General features: G+C 40.6%; 1 protein-coding gene across 1 annotated transcript in view; it reads right to left on the reverse strand.

Annotated features, from left to right (window-relative positions):
* Positions 1-20,405, reverse strand: part of SNTG1 (syntrophin gamma 1) — a 516,894-nt gene that overhangs the window by 153,667 nt on the left and 342,822 nt on the right. The window contains exons 8-10 of the mRNA XM_084622009.1: positions 11,138-11,240; positions 9,611-9,693; positions 76-206 (exon numbers count right to left, since the gene is read on the reverse strand). Of these exons, the coding sequence (XP_084478135.1) occupies positions 76-206; positions 9,611-9,693; positions 11,138-11,240 (317 nt within the window). The remainder of the gene's footprint in view (positions 1-75; positions 207-9,610; positions 9,694-11,137; positions 11,241-20,405) is intronic.

Below are 20,405 nucleotides of genomic sequence, written 5' to 3' on the forward strand. Positions count from 1 at the left end.
CTGATTTACTAAGTTACCATTAAGATTATATCTATCCACAAGCAAGACAAATTTCAAGCATACATACTTATTTACCTGCACAAGTCTGATCCTGGGAGGTACTGGGAAAAACGGGAATGAAGGAGCGGGATTAATCGGAGATCACACCATCTCTTCTCCCACCTATGCCCTGGTGATGTTGGCCATGAGGAACATGATAGCGTATCCTGGAAGAAATTTTAAACACTTCTGATTTTTGGCCTTCATCATAATCATCTACCATAGAGAGAGACAGACTTTTTTCCTTCAAGTATTTGGTGCCTTGTTTTATGTAATAAAATCTTTCCTGAAAATTCTATTTGATCAGGTTTAGTAAGCTGTGGAGTGATCCCACGCTTCTTTTTTTTCACTTTTGATTGCAAAACAAAAACTGAAACAAGTATGGTTGTAGGAACTGCGAACAACTGCCATCCCCTCAACCAATGCTCTATATTGTAAACTATAGAAATGAATATTACAAGCCTGGGGAAAACAAAAGAACAGAATCAAATGTTACTGAATCATGTTATTGCAATGAATAGCCAAGGAAGGTGTTCAGAATTCAAAGGTAAAGGACAATATTTTGAAGTGTTGAATATAAAAGTAGCTATTCAAAATGCCACAATTTAGGCTTATCATACGATATTTCATAAATATTTTGAAATTCTCATGTTTGACAACCTGCAATTGCTTTAGTACCAAATTGTAAAATGTCTTATATTTCAAGGGGTCACCATATTCCTCCCACTTATCATGTGTTATATTAATATGCAGCCAGGAACATATACATTAGATATTAGAGGAAAAAACATTTTAATTATAAGGGCAGTTAAGCTCTGTAATAGGCTTCCAAAGGAATGCATAGAATCCCTGAAGGGCCAAAATCCATTGCTGTGGATGAAAAATCTTTACCACAGTTTCTGTTCAGAACTTTTAATATAGGTCCGAAGTCCACAACTTGGCCTGGGGCATGAGGGCTAGCTAACAAAGAACAATACATGGCTAAGAGAAAGCTGGGGTAGACAGACAACCTTGTGTGTTTCAAGTCGATGAGCAGAGTCAGCATGACTCCAGAGGGTGAGCCGTAATTGGGTGTCCTTATCGCGAGTTACAAACACACAAAGCGCTGAGAAGGGTCTTAAAGTTAACTCCCTGGTGCAGGAAGAAGATAGTGGTACAATACCCCTCAGACACCAGAACAGAGTTTGGGAAGAGGCCTAACATGATTGACATTAGTAATGACACCCTCCCCTCACAGATGTATGCCAATCCTAGTCCATAGAAATGCAAGGGTAAAATTATAAACAATTGTTATTTTTAAATACTAATTACTGCTGTTTTGCTTTAAATCTCCAGGAATGTACCTGTTGATCAACCGTGAGAGCTGCTACCTCATTCCCCTGGACCCCAAAATTAGGATTTAACCTATATACTTTAATAGAGATAGTTTGAGGGTAATCACCTGTGTATCAGCAATATGTTAATCTAAACCATGGGTGGAGCCATTATGCAATCTTTTAGACCATTGTCTTATTGTGCTTATCTTGTCTTGCTGCTAGAACCTATTCAGGGGCTTGGGGACTCCCACCCCATCACTTCTCTCCGCCCAATGAGCATTCTATATAATCTATTGTAATCAATTGTTTTGCAGTGTCTCTGAGCCAAATAAGCAAAGTGACACTCCTCCAGCGCTGTGCGTAATAAACTCCTGTGCTTGACTCTACATGGTGTCCATTTCTGTTCCTTCAATCCCCATTATTGGAGGTTTTTAAGAACAGGTTGGACAAATACATGTCAGGTATGGTCTAAGTATACTTGGTCCTGCCCCAGTGCAGGGGGCTGGATTTGTTGACTTCTCAAGGTCCCTTGCAGACCTATATTTCTAGGATCGTATGGACATAATTAAAATGACATTAAAAGAAAGCAAAGAGAATATCTTCACAGTTTGCAATGTGTGTGCATGCACATGTGTACATGTGTTTTGCATATGCTCCCTTGACCTGCAGAATACAACACATTTTACTAGAACACCCCAAGGCAATTTTCTACAACAGTAATTTTACTGTCAAATTTTAGGTTTCTACTCTCTGTTCTTCAGTTGTTTCCAAAATGCTGAAGAATAGTTTTGGGGCATGCATTGTCTTTTTAATTAGTGCTTGTGCTGTGCCTAGCACAATGGGACATAAATCCCTGATTTGAGATTTTTAGGTGCCACTGTGATATTATTACTACCACGAATAATAATAATAATAATAATAATAATAATTAATAACTTAATTATATTAACATTATAAATGGGAGACACATATTATTCCCCACTCCCTTCTTAGTCAAAAAAGGCAGAACTACTTACAGAAAACAAACAAATGAACAAAAACTACAACACCATTAAAGCTGAGAGAGGTGAAATTCAGACCCCAATGAAGTCAATGGCAAAATTCTTATTTAGTTCAGAGGGGCCAGGATTTCACCCCAGACCTGGTGAACATTTCAGAAAGTTATGAATGAAAAAGGGGTTATAATGGAAATACACAGACAAGATTAACAACAGCGATCACGTCCTAAAGCTATACTGTATCACATAATCACATACTATGTTTAACCTGTGCCTGAATGACGCAGGGGGCCTTGTTACCCCACATATCACTGAGGAAATCACTGTCCGTTCTGTCTACCAAGAACCCAATATGCTTTAAGTTATACCTATGTATAATTTACTCAGGGAAAACAGCCTTTTAATTGCTAATTGCATAATGAATGTGTAATGAATCTACTTCTGCTTTATATTGTTTTCAATATGCTCTTATTAAATATAACATTTTCATTGTATTACTCTAGAGAGTTACACTCTGGTAATTATGAATGAGATATAATTCATACCATGGCATAGGGCCACAGAATGTAATACCAGGTGCATCAATGCCCCATTCTGTGTGTGTAACTCGCATGGAAAAATAGAGGTCTGTGTTGTGTACGCATGTATAGTGCCAATAGAATGGAGGGAGTTCATTTCTGAAAGAACCCCTATCATTATGCATATTCCATGCAGGCAGAAACTTGTGTTTTAAAAATGTAGCCAAGTCAAAAATATTTTTATCAGACCACAGCAGACCAAGAGATGCTTTTTCATTATGAAGTAGGGTCCTGGTCCCTGGGTTTTCCCTTCCACAGGGACCCCATCAATTTCTGTCACCTCCTTCCTAATGACAGGTTTCAGAGTAGCAGCCGTGTTAGTCTGTATCTGCAAAAAGAAAAGGAGTACTTGTGGCACCTTAGAGACTAACAAATTTATTTGAGCATAAGCTTTCGTGAGCTACAGCTCACTTCATCGGATGCATTCAGTGAAAAATACAGTGGGGAGATTTATATACACAGAGAACATGAAACTATCCATACACACTGTAAGGATAGTGATCAGGTAAGGTGAGCTATTACCAGCAGGAGAGCGGGGCAAAAAACCTTTTGTAGTGATAATCAAGGTGGGCCATTTCCAGCAGTTGACAAAAACATCTGAGGAACAGCTGGGGGGTGGGGTGGGGAATAAACATGGGGAAATAGTTTTACTTTGTGTAATGACCCATCCACTCCCAGTCTTTATTCAAGCCTAAGTTAATTGTATCCAGTTTGAAAATTAATTCCAATTCAGCACTCTCTCCTTGGAGTCTGTTTGTTAAGTTTTTTTGTTGAAGAATTGCCACTTTTAGGTCTGTAATCGAGTGACCAAAGAGATTGAAGTGTTTTCCGACTGGTTTTTGAATGTTAGAATTCTTGACGTCTGATTTGTGTCCATTTACTCTTTTACATAGAGACTGTCCAGATATAATTCATACCATGGCATAGGGCCACAGAATGTAATACCAGGTGCATCAATGCCCCATTCTGTGTGCGTAACTCGCACACAGGCCTAGGTGAACAGAACTCCAGGCTGGCAGCAGGCTGAGCGGGCCGGCGGTGTAAGATCAACATTTTAATTTAATTTTAAATGAAGCTTCTTAAACATTTTAAAAACCTTGTTTACTTTACGTACGACAATAGTGTACTTATATAATATATAGACTTATAGAGAGAGGCCTTCTAAAAAACGTTAAAATGTATTACTGGCACGTGAAACCTTAAATTAAAGTGAATAAATGAAGACTCATCACACCACTTCTGAGAGGCTGCCGACCCCTGCTCTAGTATCTCCTCTGGACTCAGGGACTCAGTTCGTAACCACTTTCGTGAAAGATGGATGAGGTCATATAATTGGGACTGCGGGGTTTTGTTCTCCTGGTACCTCCACTCATGATATCACTGGGCCCGCACTGCGGTTGTTACCCCAGATCTGGCCACGATCTTTGCTTTCAGCTGGAGGTAGTCTGCCACAGACTCTTCAGGCAAATCATAGTAGGCCTTCTGGGCCTCCCCACACAGGAATGGAGCGAGGATGCCAGACCACTGTTCTTGGGGCCAAGCCTCCCGCAGGGCTGTTCTCTCAAAGGCCAGGAGGTACGCCTCTACATCATCATTTCATGTCATTTTCTGCAGCCAGTTGCTGGCCCAAATCATCTGCGTCACATCACAGCCACGGTTCAGCTCTGTAAGGGCAGTTTACCAGTTCCCGCAACATAGCCCGGTCTTGAGCAGCCTGGTCCATCAGTAGGTGATTAGTCTCTTGCTACAGCCTCACTGCCTCCTGTTGAACGGCTGCCTGGACACGGGTAGCCTCCTGCTGGGCAGCCATGGCTTGCATCAATGTCCGTCCCTCAGAGATTCACAGCGGCCCTCAGTTTGGCCACTTTTGCTAGCGGCTCAAACCTGCCATTCACTCAGCTAACCTCATCACTGGCCAGCATGAGGAAAAGGAAGGAGAACAATCCCCACAGTCTCTGCTGGTTCACTTAGTGGGTGGGGGGCCGGCCAGGGACCTTCCCCTTAGGTGGGATGCCAAGTCCAGGTCAACTCCTCCTGTATCCAATAGGGAGTTGGGGGGATGCGGGGAACCCGGGCCCGCACTCTACTCTGGATTCCAGCCCACAGCTGTCTACAGAGTTTCGTGTAACACCTGTGTGACAGCTATAACTCCCTGGGCTGCTTCTCCATGGCCTCCTCCCAACACCTTCTGTATCCTCACCACAGGACCTTCCTCCTGATGCCAGATAGCATTTGTACTCCTCAGTCCGCCAGCAGCATGCCTTCTCACTCTCAGCTCCTTGTGCACCCCTCACTGACTAAAGTGAGGTCCTTTTTAAACCAGGTGCCCTGATTAGCCTGCCTGTCTTAATTGATTCTAGCAGCTTCTTAATTGGCTCCAGGTGTCCTAATTAGCCTGTCTGACTTCATTGGTTCCAGCATGTTCCTGATTGTTCCAGAACTGCCCCTGTTACCTTACCCAGGGAAAAGGGACCTGTTTAACTTGGGACTAATATATCTGTCTTCTATCACTCTCCTGTAGCCATCTGGCCCGACCCTGTCACAATATGCCCTGCCCTTTAAACTAGGTCAGTTTTTTAACCAGTGTAGCCTTCTTCCTCGATTTTGGGGTTGTTGCTTTATATGCATCTCCTAAGGTGTTCTTAAATGATTCCCAATTATCATACAAATTTTTGTGATTAAGTTATCTCTCTCAGATGATTTGGCTCATAATTGTTTTCAGTTTTGTGAAATTGGGCCTATTAAAGCACAAAGTATTTTATATATATTGTTTGCACACTATAAATGTGTTCAAGTCATGATCACATGAACCTAAGCAATCATTAATCTTTCAGTTCTGTGATCAGTTTCTCTTTATCTGTTGAGACAAAGACTAATAAAGAATTCCTCTGAGTTGGTTGTAACACTTCTTGAGTTAGGAAATTGTCATGTATAATGTTTAAAAATTACAAGGATCTTTTAGTACTGGTAGCATGAAACCTCCTACATACGTCACTCAAACTGAAGTAACCCATGATCATGCAGCTTTGTTTTTCTCTACAAATTCCAGATAGGTGTATTAAGAAGTGGTCATCCTGTTCTCTAGTGAAGTTTGGTAATCTGTAGCAGACAAAAACTTATACCCTCCTCATGTGCTTTACCTATTAGAATATTGATCCATAAGCATTAAAAATAATTTTCTTCTGAATTATGAGTGACTTGGGAACAGGTAATACCATTTTTACATAGAGTGCCACTCCCCATCCTCTTTTAACCATTTGATCCTTCCTAAATAGGTTGCAACCATTGATTTTAATATTCCAGTAATGTGAATCATCCCAGCAGGTTTCAGTAATACCAATTAGAGAGAATTTCTAATTCTAATTCCTCATTTGTTACCCAGGATCTTAGCACTGGTGTGAAGCCTATTAAAGAATTTCTTCTCTTCATATCCTTTGGTTCTGTAATAAATTTTGTTCTCAACATAGATTTCCACCACAACTTCAAGAACCATCACCTGTTCATTAAACTCTCTCTGAAACACTTCCACACTAACATCAACTTCCTGGACACCGCTATCAGCTGCAACAATGGAACCCTACAGACAACTATATACAAGAACCTCTGGATCACCACACCTTCCTTCAGAGATTCAGCAACCACCCCAAATACCACCCCAAATACACCAAGAAATGTGTTATCTATAGCCAGGCACTCAGACACCACAGAATATGCTTTGAGGAAAAAGTCCAGGATATGCACATTAACACTCAAAATTGCCTTCACCAAACAAGGACACTCCGCCAAAGAAGTAGATTATATCCTTGAACAGGCCACCCAACTACCCCGAGAGAACCTGCTTTAATACTGAAATAAAATTCTCTGACCCCACACCCCTACTTGTCACTATCACCCCAAACTGGAACCTATACAGGGTATCATCAAACAACTATAACCCATACTCAATGTGTACCCTAGCCTGAAAGAAATCTTTCTTGAACCCCCTCTTCTGGCCTTCAAAACTACTCCCCAATCTCCAAACTCATCATCACAAGCAAACTCCTCACAGGCCAGGAGACACCAACTTAAAGCAGCATCAAACCCCACCAGAACAGATGAAAAATCAGAGACATATCTTCACTGCTACAATGATCAATACCACCACAACACACTTTGTAAGATACATGGGTCCTACACATGCCTATTACAATATGTAGTGTATCTCATCCAGTGTGCCCAATGCTCCAATAACCCCGGGGTTATTTGCAGAAAATAATGTATAAGCGCGGGACTAGGGACGTACTGGCTGCCGCTTCTAGCAGCTCCCATTGTCCTGGAGCAGCAAACCGCGGCCACTGGGAGCCGCGATAAGCCGAACCTGCAGACGCGGCAGGTAAACAAACCGGCGCAGCCCGCCAGGGGCTTTTCCTGCACAAGCAACGGAACAAGTTTGGGAACCACTGGTGTAGAGCAATCTCTTTATTATGAAAGTGAAACTAAATGTAGATTTTTTTTTTTGGTTACATAATTGTACTCAAAAATAATTCATGGAGGCAGCCTTTTTTGTCAGTGCAGAGACCCAGTGAAGTCAGAATCCAGCTGACTGTGGCTTGAGGATGGAATATACATAAGCACTTATCTTTCCAATTCAAACTCTGATATTTTATTGCATATGTAGAGGTTTAGAAGGCTGCCTAGCTCTAATTACTAAGGTCACCAAATATAAGCTCAGTTGACTTGGCTACACACGGCAAGCCAGGGTGTGAATGTACAGTGTTGTAGCCTGTTGTTCACTGACAAGACATGTGGACCTTGGTACTGTACACCAATCATTCTCTAGCATGCCTTGATTTACTTCAGTTTGAAATAGCAGTATGTCAGACTACACTATAGAACTTTTAGTGTGCAGTAGCAGGGTCCACACAGCATGTGCGGCAGGCTAGAGTGCTGTACATTCACACCTTGGCTTGCTGTGCACTAACTGTGTAGCCAAGTCAACTGAGCTTATATTTGGTGACCTTAGTAATTAGAGCTAGGCAGCCTTCTTCAAATAAAATAAGAACTCTTCTGGACCATCTCCCAAACCTTCAGCTGAACTCAAACCATGCTTTCGTTGTCACTTCTAAAAACTCATTTTCTGGTACAATCAAAAGAAGATTTTCTTTCATAAAGTGGAATATTTAAGTGTACCTTTTTGCGTGTTTCTTAAAAGGGGTATAGTTTAAATTCATTAAGTAGCATAACAAATTCTATTCTCAATCTCTGCATAGAATTTTTAAGGTACATAGGGCCAGACACTCAGCTGGTATAAATTGTCATAGCTTCATTCATCTCCAATTGAGAATTTGCCTCATTATCTCCACCATTCCTGTCCATGTCCCATTTTCTGCACTGGTGAGTCACAAAGAGGTTTCTGTAGAACGGAGAAGATTTTACTTAACTGCCTTCTGTAATTAGTGGTTTCTCCTTGGCTCAGCAGCTCTCTGCCACATCACTTAGCTCAGTGTAGGGGGACAAGAGACAGATATCTATGTTTCATGCTTAGCAAGAGAGATGAGATGGGGAAATTTTGTTTTGGGAGACATTTCTTTTCTCAGGAATAAAGTAGTTGGTTTGCTTTCTTGGCGTGTGTGTGTGTGGGGGGGGCAGAATTCAGTAGTATTTTTAATTATTTTCAAGGTATAGGCTCTATTTTTGTGTGTTAAAATATAAATACAAAGTAAATACTGAAAATGTTTTGTTTTGTATACGCTATGTATGTTTTGTGGGATTATTTTTAGAACTTGTAAACTGTTTTCCCATGCCATGGAAATTTTCAAAAATGATTGTGGGGAACTGGGAGGGTAATCTGGAAAAAAATTGGATTGTGTCAATGACACATTTCAATAATTTCAAAAAGTTGAATTTCAATTTTTATATTTTGCCTATACATTTTGAAATGAAAAGTAATTTTGACCCCCAATCAGAATGTTTGTGTTTCAACAAGGTCAAAATGGGATGTTTTGACAGTTTCAAACTTTTTTCATTTTTTTTTCAAAACCAAAAAAATTGTCACAACGAACCTTTTCCTTCAAAAAGATTCAATATTGACAAATCAGCATTTTCTGGTGAAAACCATTTAATTGACAAATTCACAACCAGCTGTAACTATTTTATAGTTCAGCAACATCCGGAGTGACTTTGAAAGTTTTCTTACCCTTACTTTTTAAGAAGCATTTGAAATGCAAGGGGCACAAATTAATTGATTATACAAATATTCAATATGAATGCTCTCTAATTTCAAAATATCTGTTTTCTCACTAGTAGCTAATTAAGGCAGCAGTGGAAGAGCTGCCAGATCCACTTCTCTAAATATATAACACTGACGTTCCTTTATATTCTGTGTGTGTCTCATGGTAATTATACCATGCTGCATGTTGTTTCTTTGGCAGTTACTCTTCAAAAAGGGCCAAAAAAAAAAATAGTCTCTAGCTCACCGGTTTATACATTTAGACAAGTTTAACTGAAAATCAATATAGGATGCCTCAGAACAGGATGAGTCAAAAATGTTATAGGTATATCCAAGACTAAAGGGAAACTCTTATTCACCAACTAAATCCAGTGTTATTTAGGTGACCCCCATCTTTTCCCATGCCTTTTCTGGGATATTATCCATCACCTCATTAATGAGTTAGCACTGAAAGGTAAAACAATCTCTTACCGTATTGTTGGGATGGTAGTTGAGATGCAAACCACTGTCACAGAGGGGAGATGATGTGCCACTGCTTTGGTCACTAGGGACACCTAATAAAAATAGTCATGCATATAACATTGTCCCATATTACAGGATGTTAGAATTTGTATTCATACAGTTACATTTTTGTCCTAAGCACTGTCATGGGTACAACTAAGCTATTCACAGACAACAGTTTGTTTGTTTCTCTTCTTACTTGTGAAATATCCACAGACTGATTTTTATGTGTTTGTTATTCAAAATTAGCCAATGAATACTGACACAAATAGTAAGCCTATGGATTTTTCACAAAGTATTACTGTGAGCATTAGCTTTTAATCATTCACACTCTGATTAGTACAGAGAGAGACTCTCACTGGATAGCCCAGTGGTAAGGAAGTGGATTAGGATCTGAGGGTTCAAGTCCCCACTCTGCTTCACTGTACATTCCAGACAGCGCCTATAAGCAGGCAAGAGAGTTCTTCCTAGACCTGAGAAACCTTCTTGCAAAACAATCACTGAAAAGGAAATGTATCACAGAACATTTTGGTTTTGACAAGACAACTGTTTTTCAATGGAAAAGTTTCAAAAATATTTTGATTAGTTCTGTTTGCGAACAAAAACATTGCCTGTACGAAGTTTGTGAGAAATAAGGAATTGATCATGAATCTATGCAAATAAATTAAAATATTTTAGAACAGATTTCATACACCCACACATAATATATATATACACACACACACACACACACACACACACACACACACACACTAAATAGGTTTTAGACCTAAAAACTATTTTTTGTTCTCATAATTAAAAACTAAACGTTATCTTCACACTTTCAGAAAAAAGGAAGTTGAAAGAAAGCAGAGGTGAATAAAGACATACTCACACATATAGACCGGCACTGATATACTGTAGCTATCTACAAAGGTGTACCAACAATTATAATGTATTATAATTAGAAGCAGGCAGCTGCTTCCATACACATCTTTCAGATGCCCATTGGGGCTAGTCAACTAAACTTCTGTTGCACTAAAACAAAATACTATTGAGCTCAGAGTTGAAGGTATATCACCACTAAAGCCCCTGAATGAAATTTAAATTGAGAAGATAAGACCTTAAAATATAAATGTGCAATCTCAGTTTTACATTTAGAATATATAAACTGTTCCAATTTTAATGCCATTGTATGTTTGAAAGAAGGATCTTTAAATACTTTGGGCCCAAACCTTAGCTCGTGTAAACTGGTGTAGCCCTACTGATTTCAGTAATGCTATGCTGATTCACACCAGTTGAGAGTATTGCCTCCTGTTTCTCCAGCAAAGATAGCATTAGCTTGCAATGAATGTCAACACAGCACCTGGTGATATTAAAAGTTCATAGTCAGGCCACAAAAGTGGCTGCAACAGTTCCTGCCAATTACTGACCATCCACAGGAAATTTGGAAACTAACGGTAGAGGTTCACGTGAACAATGAATAGAATTTTCTTGTGGCTAATCACAAATGCTTACAGGCACAATCTTCATTCAAAGGCAATTTGAGAAAAGCAGGCGCCCTTTTCAGAAAGGACACTGTTAGGGTCACTTCTTCTCCAGCATTCCGAAGAACCTGAACCTGAAGATTCAATAGAGAAGGCATCAATACATTTTTTTAAAAAAGACAGTAACAGTTGTAAACAAAACCCAAGTTATCTCTCACAGCTCATATTTGCTCTCTGACTTACTACAAGACACATAAAAAAAGAAACAAAATCATGAAGCCTACCACAGTCTATTCTCCAGTGTCCTTAAACAACTTTGTTTTTATCAAGTGTTATTTTGTAAACCTTTCCCATCAATGCACAGAGATTTTATATTTGTAGCTTCCATGAGCTCCTCATAAATCTACAGGAATTGTGTGTAAATCCCATCCTGGGGCACTGGGTATACAGAAGCAATGATGATAGGATCACAACACATTAGATGCAGTATCTAAAACTGACTTTGCAATTGTGCTGTGCTGTCATTGTTCCCCCATATCTCTTGGCACAGTTTAGACTGTGGCTGCTCTAAACTAAGCCTTTTTGGCTATGACCCTCAAGAGGCCTTTCTGCTAGCTAGGGATTCCCAGAAAGCAGTGTCTTGATCCTGGCACACTCTCTGTGCGGGGTGGTGTAGCCCGCGCCTCTTCCCGCAGCCTCCATTGGCCTGGAACGGAGAAGTGCGGCTAGTGGGGGCTGCGATCGGCCGAACCTGCGGATGCTGCAGGTAAACAAATCGTCCCAGCCCACCAACGGATTTCCCTGATGGGCTGCATGCCAAAGTTTGCCGATCCCTGGTCTAGGCATTTACCAATAGGAGCTGAATTCCCACAACAGCTAGTCTATGAGGGACGTGAGCACATTATATAAGGGGAAAATGCATATTATTTTTTCCTCTTTCAACTCCCTAAATGTCTATTCCTAGCTCCGTGAAGTTCTGGGATAAGTATGATGTCATACTGTTGTGCATGCTGGGCCATCTCATCGGAGCAGGAAGGGATGACCATAACAGGGTTCAAAAAAGAACTAGATACATTCATGGAGGATAGGTCCATCAATGGTTGTTAGTCAGGATGGGCAGGGGTGGAGTCTCTAGCCTCTGTTTGCCAGAAGCTGGGAATGGGTGACAGGGGATTGATCACTTGATGATTACCTGTTCTGTTCATTCCCTCTGAAGCATCTGGCATTGATCACTGATGGAGGACAGGACACTGGACTGGATGGGCCATTGGTCTGACCCAGTATGGTCGTTATGTTCTTATGATGAGCTTGAACCTTTAACATTTCTATTTATGTAAGTATGTATTTGGGAAAAGGAGTGTTTGTACCGATGAAAAAATAAGTTACTGGATTAGGCCCAGGATATTTTTTATTCATATATATGAACACAGTGAAGGAGAATCCAGCTGTCAGTGATAAAGTCATTGATAAGCATTTTATCTTTTCTGCCATCCAACCATCATAATGAAGAAAATGGGGACTTACCACACGTATCAAGTTTCTTTCAGTGGATTTGTCAGTTATATCTATTGCAGTGATAAGTTAGGAAGTGTTTCAAGTTTGCTTTGAAATGTAAGATAAGAGGATATCTTTTGCACAGTAAGAGAATATTAACTGATTTCTCAGGCCATCTTAGAGCACTTTGGTATTATCACAGTAACAAATTCTGCTGAACCATTGCCAGTACCTACGGTGCATTAATTGTAGCATAGTAATGAGTGGGGAGCACAGAACTAGGAGTTGTATGCTGCTTTGTGCAGTAAGGTACAGCTCAACTGGGAACCGGCAGTGACTTACAAGGGGTGAGTTTGGCCCTCAGAATTGGGATTTCAGGGTTTTCTTACTGGCTTTGCAATAACTACAACCAGGAACAAATACTTTAACCTCTTTGTGCCTTTCCACACATGTAAAATGGGGATGATAATTACTCACCTCAGAAGAGTAATGTAAACTATTTATTAGTATTTGAAAAGTTATTTGAAATCCGTGGGTGAAATGTGCAATACATGTGAAAATAATTTAAATTAAGTGCTATAAAACATTGTTTCAGTATGGAATGCATTTCTAATAAATAGAGGGAGTTGTGATTGCCTAAAAGCATGAAAATGAAAGGCTGAATATAGCAATATTAAGTTAACATAAATAAAAATGGCATTAATGAACATTTTGCTTCATATAGGAAGAAAAAGGTGGGGAAAGGGAGACCAATGGATTTTCTAGGATTTTTACATACTATAAATTATATTTCTTGGTCTTCAAATATTGTTTAGTAAATATTTACTAGACTACTACCTGCTGGCCATTAGTTTCTTTCTCTTCCAATGGTAATTGCTTTACTTTTCAAAATAAAATCATAAAGGGAAAACAAAACTAGTTTTTAAAACTATGATTGTGTAGAAGAAAATAGCTTACAGTGCAGCTGACTTGATTTTGCTATTGCTTAAAAACAATAGGTGGACCTCATCATCCATGGGATATGGCATCTCCAGGGCTTTACCCCAGGCCATACAACTGGTTTGTTATGTGATGCTGGGCAAGTCACTTAACCTATCTGGTCACTTGTAAAATGTGTATATTACTACTTACTTAGTTCTGAGAGCTCTATTGCTTAATAATATTCTCTCTATGTATTGGAGAGACAAGGTGGGTGAGGTAATACCGTGTATTGGACCAATTTCTGTTGGTGAGAGAGAGGAGCTTTCAAGCTAACATAGAGCTCTTCTTTCGGTGACCTTCACCTTCCTCTTTGTGTTAGTTCGAAAGCTTGTCTCTCTCACCAACAGAAGCTGGTCCAATGCAAGATATCTCTCTAATATCCTGGGATCAACATGGCTACAACAACACTGCATCTCTCTATATAGATCTTTTAAAATGTAGGACTAAACCATAACTCTAAATGGAAGTTTAAAACACTTAAAAGGGTGAGTAGAGGTATGTGGATAAATTTTCCAGTAGCCTGCTAAATTCTATACTTCTCCTCCACTCCTTTATACCAACAGTCCATTGATCTTTCTTAGTAAAACTACTCCAACAGTTGACAGAATACATTAATGAAATGCTCATTTTCTGTGTCTTGTTAAAGCACAACCAGCAGTTTAACTGATGAAGGGCTATCTAGTCCATAACGAATTACCTTAATTTAAAACAGAAAGTGGCTATTTTAAGAAACACCACTCCATAATAACTGAACAGGTGAACTACTAAAGACGCCAAGTTCTGCAGATAATCTGAATTGTAAGTATTTCATATAATTCCTTGAGCCAAATTCAGATCACCTTAATTCTCATTTGGAAAAGAGGTTTCCAAGTTGGGTGCACTAGTTGCATGCTACCACACTGTTTCTCATTCCACCTGTGCAGTAACCAGAGATGTGGTTCTAGGGCAAAGCCTATTGTCCTGTGTATGATCAGGCCACAGTAGTAAATACACTCTTTGATTTGGTCATGCTAACACCAATTCAGGTTACTTAGAATAACTTGTACGGCATAGTGGGCTCTGCATGGGAGTTTAATCAGGTTAAAGTACAGATCACACAAGAAATGCACTATTTTTGTTAGTGTTAGTCACAGTTCACCTACTATAACACAGAGTATGCCCTGAATTTGGCCCATTCTCTATAACATAAAACATAAGACTAAGGCAGCAAGGTTTGGGGTTTTGTTTATTTTTAAAGCCACACAAAACCTGTTCAACAAAATAAATTACTTCTTTCAACAGAGTCAGCTAGAAAATGTAGTTAACCCAGTTTAAGGTTCTATATTTTTATCAGTGCACAATGTGGTTATGCATCCTTAACCAAACTAAAAATGCTGTCAGTTTGCAGCAGACAAAAAGCCAAACTGATGCACCAGCATATGCTTGATGCAGGAATGGGAGAGTTGCACTGTAAAGGAGCTGGTTACAGCTCCCCAATTCTCTGTCTCATTCATCTTCAGCCATGGCTGTTCTAACCTAGGCTCAGTTGTGCCCAAGCAACCATCTGCTGGCTCAGAATTCATTGGTGCTCCAGTCAATTCTATTCAGTCCATGATTCTGTGGCTAGCAAAGTAAGTAATTTAAGTTCCTTCTCCTTTTAACATCAAATGAGTTAAAATATGGCAAATATTACGCATTATTATTTCCACAAATTTTTTCAAAAGACCGAATACTAAAGTGGGTAGCAAGATGACAACCTGTTTCCAGAAAATGAAACAGCAGATTTGGATAACTTGGGTGTCTCCTCAAAACATTTGGATCATGTAGCTAAGTATCTAAAGTATTGGGCATTTACCAGAAATTAACCTGAACCCTTGGTGGGTCATCCATCTGTAGTATATTCTATGGAGAGACAAAAAGGTTCTTATAAGAACCAGTTCAAATGTTAGTCTGAATGTTAACCAGCCCATCCCTCGGCCTGCACCGCTTTCTGCAGCCCCATTGGCCTGGAGCGGTGAACAGCAGCCAGTGGGAGCCGCGATCGGCCGAACCTGCAGACGCGGCACGTAAACAAACCGGCCCAGTTGGCCGGGGCTTTCCCTGAACAAGCGGTGCCCTAGTTTGAGAACCACTGGGCAAACAAGATATGCATCTCTCTCTCTCTCCCTGTCTATCTCTGGCATCGCACCCAAGACAACAAAGGAAAACAGCCATTGGACTCTGGCGTGGAGGGTTCTGACCTGAAGAGTTTGGACAGTGACCTTTCTGGAAGTATGTGGTGAGAAATTTCACTTGACTCTAATATAGTTTGTTAAATTATACAATAGTAAGCATTTTATATTCATTTTTCTCATAATCATTTCTGAATTTTATGCCTAATTACTTGTATTCACTTAAATCTATTTCTTTGTAGTTAATAAACTTGTTTCAATGTTTCCTCTAATCCAATGTGTTTAAGTTAAGTGTCTGGGTAACTCCATTTAAGGTAATAAACTGGCATATTATTCCCTTAAAGGAATAAAAGACTTAATATATTTGTCCTGTCCAGGAGAGGGCTGTGCAGTACAGAACATACATTTCTGGGGGAAAATCTGGGAATGGGGTGTGTGTTGGCATCACTCTGCGATATAACCGAGGCTGGTGATAGCCAAAGTGTAACCCAAATGTGGCTGGCGGGCTGCAGTTACACACAGACACTCAGGGTGTGGTTTGCATGCTGGAAGGTTGTTTGTGAGCGCCCCACATGGGAGCCACTTCAGCCAGGTAACGTAAGGAATTGTGCCCCAGTATGCCACAATGCCTCAAGCAGCTTATACAACAGCCTGTATGATGAACAGACTCACCTCAATAAACCCACCAGAACCAGAATCAAAAAGTAGTAGATACACGAACTCAAAAACCCTCAGTTGGTGTAAGGTAAATAACTTCCCTAGAACTGTGGAGGACCTATATGGACCTGTTGGGGTAAGGTTAGGGGTTATTCCAAGTCCCTAGAGATTGCCTCCCCCAGCTTCAATAGGGAAACATATTGGAGCCAACAACAATTGGCACGGTCCTAGTTAAACAGGGGAGGAGCACACACTGAGGGAATGCAGGAGTGTCCCACTCCTTCAGCATCTCTAGCCAGTCACTGGCAAGCTTGGAGAGGACAGGAGATAACTGGACCCTCATCCTCACTTTTTATTAATGTAAACCTTAACCTGGTCCACTTGGGGCCTCTTTTTGCTGAGTTCCAGGGTTGTAGAGATAGTCTTTCCTCTCATACCCTGGGATGGCTCAGTCTGACCCTTCTGGATGCATTAAGAGTCATTGCCTCTGAGGTATGTGAGCATTTCTTTGTGCAGCTTTGCTGGAGAACATGGGTCTTGGATCACTGCTCCATGGGTGTGAGAGTCTCAATTTCCATGATTTGAAGCAGATGAGGCCCACCTCATCAATGCTCCACTGTGGATGAAGAGTTGTAGGAGGAGGGGAGAAGGAGGACATGCCCTTCATCCCAGATGGAAGAGCAGAGTATGATAGGGAGATCTCGATGGACAGAAACTCAGATCCCAGCTGGGACCATTCACTTTGCAGCTGCTGGTGAGTCAGAAAGGCACATCCCCTTCTCCCTTATACAAGAAGCACACAGGTAAGACTCAGAATTGGAGTCTGGGGACAGTAAGACTCCAGCCTAATTGAGTTTGAACTGGAGGATGGAGAGAGTGTCCCTGGGCCCCTAGCCCTTAGCCTGCTACTAGTCCAGTGTAGGCCCCAGGGTCCCAAGGATGGGGTTCACCTGTGGCCCACAGGAGGGAAGGGATCTGATGAATGTCTCGTTCCATTATGCCAGGGTAGCTACACAGGTCCTTCCACCTTGGCTGTGATGACTAACATCCCCTGCCCAACAAGGGATGTGGGGTAAATTGGCTAAACCATTGGCCCTGGTTGCCCAAAGACTAGGCAGCCTGCCAGAAAAAGTTTCCCCCCACCCCCAGTCAGATAGACAACACTATCACAGGCTTGGGGTGGAGCCCATGTCTCAGCAGGCCATGGAGCAATCAGGGCAGGAGACACACTCATCTCCAGTTACCAGCACACCCTCTGGGGCCTGATACACTGTACCTATCTCTGATGACACACAAGCAGGAGACATGGGAGCCAATGCTCCAAGATCTTTTGTGAGGACTGATCGACCTCTTGGGATGCATTTAGCAAAATAGGTAGAAAATAAAAAAATATGGAAAGGAGAATTTATGGATGTATTCACCCTATTTTTTGGTGAGGTTCAGGCAGAGAACACTTTAAAGGGAAAAGAAAGATGATGACAAACCCTTCAGACCTAAGTTAACTCTGATCCTTGGAAACTGGGCTGTGACATTTTGCATATATACAAGCATAATTTGTGAGAGAAACCCTGAGAGAAGTGTTAGCTTGTTCAAGCATGAGGACTTAATAGCAAAGGCTCATGTTTCATACAGGGGTATAACCTGGTCAAGATATGATAAAGAATTTTGACAGAAGATGAAAGAGGAGCCAGAATTACCATGGAATTAAAAGACCAGGACCTCTGGCTGGAGTATATTGCTCCTTATCATTGTGTCTAGCTGGCTTCTACAGACAGTGGGTTGTCAGTGCCAAAACCACAGGCACTAAGATAGTTTCTTTTGCATTTAATGGTGGGAAGTGTTTTTGTTCAACACCACTGTAGGAAGTGTTGGGGTCAGCATGGTGCCTTCCTTTGCTATAGAGGCAAGGGAAAGGCTCCATAAGGTGGTAAGAAAGGAAGTCAAGAAGGGTGCAATATTTCAGCAGAGGCAATGGGGGGATGTAGCACTTATGGGAAAAGGCCTCCTTTCCCCAGTGAAATCACAAGCATTATAGACTATTCTAAAAGGATGGACACAGCTTATTTATTAAATGGATTTTCAGCTGATTTCCAAATTCCATAGAAAGGAGCAAGTTGTCATATTTGGGCTGAGGATATCAGATCTGTTAAAGGATTTGAGCCTGTAGTGCAGACAATATTTGAGCAGAGGTTACAGTGAAGAGAGTAGTGGGACTATTCTCAAGCCTTCCAAAATGACATTCATGAATAAAAGTTTTGTTTCTGGTGTGACAACCAATCTGTTGTTCGGATAGCGAATGGGCAGCCAGCTAAGTCTACTTAATTACCTAGTTTGTACTTGCAAATCCAATTCTATTTAGGTCACATTTAAAGAGACCCACATGACCTCCATGCAAATCAGGTCATGGAGTTGATGGATAATAAGACTGCAGGTTTGCTTATAAGGTATCATCACAGTAATGGCATGTTGAGATGAATGAGTGAGTACATTCAGTGGAAGGAGGACAGTTTATTAATATTTAACAATGATTGAATGCAAATATCATATACAACAGAAGTCCACAAAGAAATATACAACCACTTTTTAGGTACACCCATTCCAAAAGACAATTAAAAATTCCAGCAAATGAAGTTGGGTATATATTATATATGCTAGTTTTTTCTAAAGGAGCAACTATTTCTAAACTCACCAATGAACAGCCTGCAAAACTTAGTGAAGTATTTATTGAGATAAATCTTTCAGACAGCTCAACCCTTTCAATTAAGTAGTATTATACACCTCAATCAGCATTACAAAGTACAGTAATATTTCAAATCATAATAGCAATAGAACTGTGATTACTGATTAGCTACATGTTTATGCTCTCAACATTAAGTTAGAGATGTGTCAGCAAAAAAGAACAATGCCCGCAAATGAGAATAAAAGTTTTGTAAAACAGAAGCATGAAAAAATGCTGTGACATCATTTTTCCATGCTTCTCTCTTACTAATGCTTGATACCATTAATAAATGTCATCCCAAAGAACATCGCTGTAATCAGATAACACATTCCCACATCATGTACTCTAAATACTAGCTCTGAGTTGCTAAATACTGTATTCACTGACCTCCATAGTATTTCAAACCATATACAGGCCATCAGCTCCATATGGAGATTATGAAAACCAAGGAGTTTAAAAGTTATGTATTTAGATTCTGGCCTGCAAGAAACTCCACCCCAAAGGGCACCTATCCAAAACACCCTTGGCATACAATTGAACCATATGTTTAAACGCAATAAGAACCTGGCAGTTACAAAACAAAAGTCACCCAAAACAGCAGCACTTCTCCTTCCTCCCTCCCCAGCACACACCATTTCATCATGTAAACTTAACAACTCCTTAAACCCCTCACCACACTTTCCCAGCAAACATAAATCCCACTCCCAACGGCTTCAGCTCTTTACCAATATCCAGTCAGACTGACATGTTTTGCACCTTGTCCAGAAGGTCAAAAATATCAGGTGATTTTGGATGACCCTGGCGGGGGCTGCAGAACCAGATAGAAACCATTTCAAAGGAAAGAGGTCCTTATAGAGAACAGTTTGTCAGCAGCCCCTTTCTTTTATAATGAGGGGGCTGGGGTTCAAATGAGCTTCTGCTGTGGCAGGCAGTTTGACATGGGGAAAGAGGCAGGACTTGAGACATTTAAAGTTCTATAGGTCATAACCAACGCCTTATACTCCACTCGAACAGTCAGGCAGCCAGCACAGATCACAGAACCCTGGTAATGCATATTGCCACTGCAAGATCCTGTTTAATAAACCTGCTACTACATTCTGAAACCGTTTGTTTCCAGATTGATTTAAAGTGAAGCCACACGTAGGCTGTACTGCAATAATCCAGACTTGAAGTGACAAAGGCATGAACAGTAGTAGCAAGGTCCACATCTGAAAGAAACGGGTGTAATCGCCAGGCCAGCTGCAGATAGAGAAATACTCTTGGCTATTGATGCAAAATTATGATCTTATAATAGATGA

Source organism: Lepidochelys olivacea (genome assembly GCF_965140295.1).
Source record: "Lepidochelys olivacea isolate rLepOli2 genome assembly, chromosome: 2".
Lineage (NCBI taxonomy): Eukaryota > Metazoa > Chordata > Testudines > Cheloniidae > Lepidochelys > Lepidochelys olivacea.